At 40.1% G+C, this 8,213-nt stretch overlaps 1 protein-coding gene across 1 annotated transcript in view; it reads right to left on the reverse strand.

The window, feature by feature from the left end:
• LOC110030102 (E3 ubiquitin-protein ligase CHFR) overlaps positions 1 to 7,957 on the reverse strand; it is a 95,085-nt gene extending 87,128 nt beyond the window's left edge. Inside the window, exons 1-3 of the mRNA XM_020732672.1 lie at positions 7,753 to 7,957; positions 7,414 to 7,561; positions 6,959 to 7,053 (exon numbers count right to left, since the gene is read on the reverse strand). Of these exons, the coding sequence (XP_020588331.1) occupies positions 6,959 to 7,053; positions 7,414 to 7,561; positions 7,753 to 7,810 (301 nt within the window). The 5' untranslated portion in view covers positions 7,811 to 7,957. The remainder of the gene's footprint in view (positions 1 to 6,958; positions 7,054 to 7,413; positions 7,562 to 7,752) is intronic.
• Positions 7,958 to 8,213: the final 256 nt, after the last annotated feature.

Below are 8,213 nucleotides of genomic sequence, written 5' to 3' on the forward strand. Positions count from 1 at the left end.
AGAAAAGCTAGGATTCAAGGTAATTATCCAAGTTCTCATTTTATTTCCAACCAACTGATTTGGTTGGAAAATAGTAAAGCGTGAAAGATTTTATGTGAAAGATTTTATAAAAAGTAATTTGAAGTAAAAAAATTATTATGTGAATTTTAATACAAAAGAATAAATAAATAGGAGTTTAATATAAATTAATGAATCTATTGATTTCATCAGATTTTGTAGGGCAGATCAAAGCTTAGAGGTGGAGAGAATCAAGAAATCCATAATACCGGAGTTAACCCAAAACAGAAGGTAAATATTACTACTGAAACATCAAAGAGATTACAACAAGTGTTCTCAAAGCAGGAATAAAGAACATAAAACACGATGGAGCCCAAGCACGAAGTTAGAGAAGGTGAGCCCTATTGGCTGGCTGTGAAAAGGTGGGTCGGTAGTCTGCGGCAAGAGGTAGAGTGATTGAGATGGGAAAGACAGCAGGTTCTAGGAATAGGGAGGTTGTGATAGTAGGGACAAAGATCTGGATGTAGGAAGGGTGGATGAAGCAGGTGTCAACAAGGGAGGTGTCGACGGGATCTTTAGCCTGGCCTAGAAGGTGTGGGGAAGAGGTTGCAGTAGTCTAGAAAAGAAAAAGGCAAGGGTGGCATATATGGACGGTCTGGAGGAGATGGGTGGTAGTTCCGTGTAGATGAAGGAGGTAGGCGAGGAGAAGGCTGCGAGTAGAGAAATATCTAGGGACTTGGAGCAACAATTCTATATGATTGAAGGATATAGGCGAGGAGAAGACTACGAGCAAGACTATATCTAGGAACCTAGAGCGGCAGTTATGTGCGACTGAAGGAGATAGACAGGGAGAAGGCTACGAGGACACGATGTCTGTGGACCTGGAGTTGCAGCAGGGTGGGGGGAACAGCAGGGATAATCACCATCTCGAGCTACATTGAACGCAGCTGCCACATTGTAGTCTCCTGAAAGGTCGATCTTGTAAGCGTTATCATTCATATTTCGAAGTATTCTGAAAGGTCTGTCTGCTCTCTCATTTTTCAGCTAAATCAATACGAGATCTCCTCAAAAAGTCTACTTCTTCCTAAACTTATTCGTTTGTGTCTAATATTGTGGTTCTGCTTAGTAATCTCCTTTCTAACCTCCGCATGGAGTTTCTGAATCTCGTGAACCCATTCTTCAGCAACCTTACTGATCTCGGATGTTGGCAAGAGTAGTACCAACTCAAGTGACATGAGCGAGTTGCACTCGTACACAAGCTCGAATGGAGTGTGTCTTGTAGTTTGGCTCACGGATCAGTTCTATGCAAACTCAGCTTGAGCAAAATTAGATCTCATGCTTAATGCTCTTTCTCACGAAGCATCTCAAAAGGTTTCTTAGGCTCTACCTCCATCTGACCGTTCGACTGTGGATGAGTTGTAGAACTAAATTAAAGTTTGGTGTCTAACTTCCCCCGCAAGGTCCTCCAGAAGTGGCTCAGAAATTTGACTATTCTGTCAGAGGTGATGATCCTGGGAATCCTATGCAACCTCATGATCTCTTTAAAATACAAATCGGAGACATGCGACACATCCAGTATCCTATGACAGTGTACGAAATGTGTCAACTTTGAAAATTGGTCCACCACCACCATCACAGAGTCCTTGTTCCTCTACGTCCTTGGGAGACCCACCACGAAGTCCATGTTGACGTTTATCTACGGTGCCTGGTACTGGTAAGAGAGTGTATAACCCTGCATTCTATCCTTCGGTCTTTGCTATATGAAAAAACTTGCACTGTCTAACATGTTGTTCCACATCTATCGTCAGTCGAGGCCAAAATAAGTGCATTCTCATAAGTGCAAGTGTCTTGTCCCTACCAACATGTCCTGTCAGACCTCCATTATGGCTCTCATAAACAATAGCTTCTCTCAGCAAGCAACTGGAAATGCACAACTTACCCTGGTAGAACAAATATCCATCTGCTCTGTAGTATTGCTCAGTTTGCTTCTCCTGACATCGTTCTCAAATAGTCTTCGTTTGCCTCATACAAGTCCTTTACCACCTCAAACCCCACAATGCGAGTCTGCATTGATGTGATCAACATGTGACGACAACTCAATACATTTTTTATGCGGTTATGGCTCTCTGCCTTATGCTTAAGCACGAACCGGAATGATATCAAAACTTCACTCGAGTGGTGTGTCGGCTCTTCAGTTTGCTCTGGTTGTTTAGGAATTTCAAGGCTTAGTGATCCGTGAACAGAGTGAACTCGCTCGTCAGCAGGTAATGGCTCCAGTGCTCAAGAGCTCTTACAATAGCATAAAACTCCTTGTCATATGTTGAATAATTCCTTCTAGAATCATTCTTTTTTACTGAAACCGGTCTTCCATTCATCCCCTGGCCTCATCCGGATTTGGTGGTACCGATTGTGTAAGTCAACCTTGGACAAGACAATGGCTCCGTGCAACTTATTCAAGTGATCATCCAGACGAGGTATGAGAAATCGATAATTGATAGTACTCTTGCTGATGGCTCGACTGTCAATGCACATCCTCCATGGTCAATCTTTCTTGGGTACTATTAGGGTGGGGTCAGCAAACGAACTAGTTCTCTCTCTGACCATACTTCCCGTACCGAGAACTTGTACTCGTCGCTGCAACTTATCGTACTCTGTAATCCTCAATCTGTAGGCGGGTCGATTTAGCAATCTGATCCATGTATGAGATCTATGGCGTGTTGAATGTCCCTCGGTGAAGCCAATCCCTCTAAAAGACTATCGGTCATCATGTCCAAGAAGTCACACAACAGTAGTTGTATAGGTGTCGATATCTCAACCTCCCCCTCGGTTACCTCTAGTAGCACCAATTTCATTGCCACTGGGGCATCTCTAACCGACCGCATGAAGGTGGCTCTTGGAACCACCGCCTCCTATGTGTTGTCTACTCCTCCCACATCCTTGACTAGTAAAAGCATGATGCGGCTCCCATCCTTTTTAAAGGAAGAAGTATTATTGAAGCCGGCGTGTTGGGTCTTGCGGTTGAACTTTCATAGACTCCCCAACAAGATATGATAAGTGTCCATAAGAACCATGCACCACACTTGCTTTTATAATTGATCCCCAATCAAAAAATTCAACAAAGCACTGCTTATCTATGTGTATCTCGTTTCCCCTTTTCAACCAGGAAAGGGAGTAGGATTAATGGTGTTTCTATGTGACCAACCTCAGTTTTTTCACTATTAATGTGAATATCACATTCTCACAGTTCTCATTGTCGATAATTAAACTACAAACTTTTCACTTCACCTAAACTTGGTGCGAAAAATACTTTGCATCAGCAATGAATGATCCTTCTCCAACTCCGTCTGTAGGATTCTCCGTATGACAAGCATCTCTCCCCCATCTCCCTGAAGTAGAACTTCCTCCTCTGGATTCTCCGTTGCTTCCTCTTCCTTCACTTCCTCGACGACTCCCTACTCCGTGAATGAAACAACTCGACTCATGGGACAATTGGAGGTTGTGTCCATATTCGTGGCATCTGAAATATCTCCTGGGAGACACTGTACTGGGCGAGCTACCCTTTTCCAAATTTTTTTCACTCAGGTCTATCTATCACTTCCTTGTCCTGTCTTTCTAACTCCAGAGATACTCTTGTCGGTGATTGTAGCTGCAGTTGATTACCTGAATGAGGATCGCTGTTTGAATGAGTGTTGTTGTATGTTTTGTTGTGTTTTCTTTCCACCTTCAAAGCTAAGGTTGGGACATCTCCCAATGACCAATAAGGTCGCAGATGTATCATGTTGGGGATCCCAAATAATGGGATATGGAATGTTCATCAAGCTCGACCAACCCACACTTCATCCGTAACTTGTCAAACTTTGTCGTGAACTCATCCACTGATGAGTCTCTCTGTTGGAAGAGGTAGAGTCTCGGAAACATATCTTGGCGGTAATAAGCGGTAAGTATTTTCTCTGCATCTCCTTCCTCATCTTCTTCCACCTGGTAATCTTCTCACTATGCTCTCTCTATCTCTGTCTGTAAATCTTCCCACCACAAAGAGGTGCTCTCTTAAGTTTGATGGATGCAAGCTTGACCCTTTTATCCTCTGACATTTCCTTGTACTCTAAGATTCTCTTAACAGTCTGATATTATTCGATATAGTCGTTTGCATCCATACCTCCATCAAACTTGAGTAGATCCACTTTGATATCGAAATCTTTGTGTGCTCTATACGATGCCTCCTCTCTCGGACTCCTCTGATACTAAATTCTAAAGCGTTCGGGCCTGACTTCCTCATCACTGACGTCTTCCCTACAAACATTTCTCCTCTTCGAATTTCCATATCACGCTCAAAGGTAATTTCACTCTGGATTCCATCATCAATCTCAGCAAGCTTCTGCTGAAGCCGACGATCGCTCGATGTATCACTTTTGGGATATGTACGGGCCTGTGTCTCCTTGGTGTCATGATTGGGGTTTGGGGATTGGAATGGTTGGTTGAGAATAGAAAAGAAAAATTTTAGTGGGGGAGTGGTTGGGTGGATGCTAAGAAACCATAGCATATAACTAGGATTAAGCTAGCTCTGATACTAATTGATAACGGAGATAACCCAAATCTTAGCAAATTGAAAATACTATTGCAAAAATACAGGAAAAATGCAAAAAAAAGGTACTTAAAACAGAAATAAACAGCAACAAACATAAACAACACTCTAAGGTGAGTACGACGGTGTTGGATGGTCATTGGACAGCATGTAGAGTGGTTGTCTGGAGGTTGCGGGCACAGCAGGGGGCTAGGATGGCTTGGCGGCAGCAACTAGGTGGCAGGAATGAGGGCACGACAGTAGCAGGCAGGTAGGGAGAAGGTTACCGGTAAGTGTCTAAGAGGCTGGAGGGATGGCTGCAGCAAGCTAGGAGGGAGGTAAGGGATTACAACAGCAGGTGGGGTGCTGTAGGGTTGCGGCGGCAGCAGCTGGAAGGAGTATTAGGGCTGGTAGCAGGGGATACATGGGAAGGGAAGGTGTGCAGACGCAAGGGCAGCGAGCAAGGATGGAGTTAAGAGCAGGAATATGGGGAGAGAATCACCATCTTGGAGCAAAATACAGTCCGAGCACCACCTGTCCTCGGATACAGCCCTGGCAAGGAAGAAACGCCAACAACAAAAAATCTGAGAAAACTGAACCCTAACATAGAAAATACATATATGTAATAGATTATTATGAGAGAGAGGCCCCTCCCCTTGGGTGGCAAACCTAGCCCATCAACATGGACCAGCTGGCCCCAGCTCCCCTATTCTCTGAACTGATTCAGCTAATATGACTGGCTTAGGCCCCCTTAGGGAGCCTCGCATCACTTCCAAAAAAATTTTGTATATCCCTCAATAGAAGTTATCATTAAATTCATTAGAACATATTTTTAAAATTAGCCAATCATTTATCAAATCATCAAGCAAAGTCAAAACTTCAAGTACTATGCTATTGAAATAAGTTTTAAAAAATTATTAACTAAAGCGTCCACAGAATCACCAATCTCATCGACAAACCCATGTATCATCAAGATCATCTACTCCATTATCCTCTACAATTGAAGATATTCATCCCAAATACAAGTTCCTAAAAATTCAATCATTAGCATAATAATCAATTTCATGACACTTAAACTATCTCTTAGATGAAATCTTAGAGCAAGATGTAGATGCAATTTAGTTCTTCTTGGTGCCTAATTATATGTAATATTACTGCCCTTGGATGTAGAATTACAACAGATTGAACTTAATTACTTTGATAAGAAGATATAATCCATGAACATACAATAATCCTTTTAGAAAAAAAATTTAACATTTGCTCATAATATAAAGGAAGTTGAAAAGACATGCTTAAGTAATGAAACCACAACAGGTTCAAAATTTGACTCCCATGACATATCATTTTGTTATGTATGACACTTAATTATCATCTCCACGCTAGTGTAATGCTCTTATGTTCATATACCATTTGTAGTAGCTTAAACTCATCGAGATAATGTGCACTTTGACCTAATCGTTTCGAGATTTTGTCCTATTAACATAACTTCTCAGGACATCACACTAATACGCTTAATTTTAAAGTTTTTAATAAAATTACATCCGTTGCTTAAAAAGGTGCATCTATGTTCAAAAGTTCAACTTAATTCTACAGGGAGAGTTTCACAAGCAATTTGTGATTTTGCAGCATTTTTAAACATGGTATAATGGTTTTGGAAGCATGACAAGTGTCATGATTGAAAGCTGCCTGCGTTAAATTTGCCACAAATATTTGAATGCATCTATTATTATTATAGTTCCAAAAGATATTGTGATAGGTCAAAAGCAGGCATTCCACCAACCGGTGCGAGAGTATGAAATCAAAAGAAAAAGCTTTCCCAGTTAAAAAACCAAGGGGCATTTACATACCTACCACACAATATTTGAAAGAACCTATTACTATTATAGTTCCAAATGATGGTGTTATAAGTCAAACGTAGGAATTCCAGCAACTGGTGCTAGAATATGAAATCAAAGAAAAAGCATTTCCCAGTAAAAAAACAAGGGGCATTTACAAACATGCCCCACAATTCTTATGTATTTACATATCTAACAACGAAACTTACATAATATCACATCAAAAATATAACTAATACTGCTAACTTTTTATAAACGATGTACACATTTTCATGCATAGGTTCAAATTTTAGGTGTTAGATATGTAAATACAAAGGAATTGTAGGGTATGTAATTAAATTTCCCAAAAAAACAAAAAAATTGCATAAACAAACAGCTGACGGGGATCTCTATTATGAGACTAAAAAGCAATATAGTAGGGATCATTTGAATGAATACTAAATAAGTATTTGCCCAAAAACTGGTCCCAGAGTTCGGAAAAACTCCAGGTGCATGGGAGATGAGAACATCAATATATCAAACAACAATGTGACTTAACAGCAGAATTGTAAAATAGGCTGCTGACCTTCTCTACAAGGTCCCGGAATGATTTCAATTCCATGTTTCAAAGCCACCAACTCTTCTTGTACAAGATTTCCATCAACTAGGATTGCTGTTGAGCTTCATCAGGCACGGAGAAAAGATAAAGAGATAAGAGTTACTATCAATTAGCAGAAATAATTTATATTATAATCTGGCTATAACTTTAGGGAAATGCCAATGTATCACAGAACAAGTGATCCAAGGGGCATACTTAGTAACATGTGCGCGTGAGTACACATTCAAGCAGGAAAATGAGAATAACATACGCGGCTTGAAATATAGCAGTACAAATAAAACCGGCATCACAGTACATGCGCAAGGTGCTCCAATAAGAAAAATATGGAATTAATACACATCTGATATCGTGCAACAGATAAAAATTAGCTTTACATGCGGAAGAAACCTCCTCGAGAAGTGAGAACTACAAGAAGGTCTAACCTCAGGTTTTTAATTGCCACGCAATCATCTCCATCACGTATAATGGCACACCACGCAAGAGCATCTAGAGATGAGTCCGTGATTTGAGAGCATATAACCTCTTCAGCGGACCTGATTTCAATTTCTCGATATCTGACATCCCTTGGCACTGCATCATCAAAGTAAAAAAGCTACAAGAAAAGACTTCAAATAAAAAAAAAAATCGAGACAGAAAACTGCGTCCTTTCCGATTCCTGCGCCTCGCATGACAGCCAGCAGCATTCTGCTGATGTTCATCGATCGATAGGGTTTCCTGAATCGGAACACTAGCATATGATGGATACAGCAATAACAACATACCTAATTTGGCCCATGGCCAGACCTTTTCCTTCGATCCAGAGCATTGTCCGGTGTCCATTTTTTCTAGAACAAGAAGGGATTGAGGAACCTATTCGTGTCCTTATGCACACACCTTGTTTACTAAACTCCGCCGAGAAAACTAGGAAAATCGTCTTCTACAACAAGATTTTGAACTCTTCAATGAATTCTGGAGCTCAGCCGCTTTGGGCTATCGTTATTGGTTTATATATATATATATATATGTATATATATTTATATATTTTATTTTATTGTTATGCTTTATTTTTTTTATATTTTTATTTAAAATGAAACATACTTGATATGTTATAATATATTTAGTAAAAACACTCAACATAATTTTTAACTTTATTTTTAAAATCAATTTTTTTTAAAAAATAAATTATAAAAGCATGTAAAAAAATTACTAAACAATATGATTTTAAAATAATTGCAAAAAAAAA

Source organism: Phalaenopsis equestris, unplaced genomic scaffold, assembly GCF_001263595.1.
Source record: "Phalaenopsis equestris unplaced genomic scaffold, ASM126359v1 Scaffold000655, whole genome shotgun sequence".
Lineage (NCBI taxonomy): Eukaryota > Viridiplantae > Streptophyta > Magnoliopsida > Asparagales > Orchidaceae > Phalaenopsis > Phalaenopsis equestris.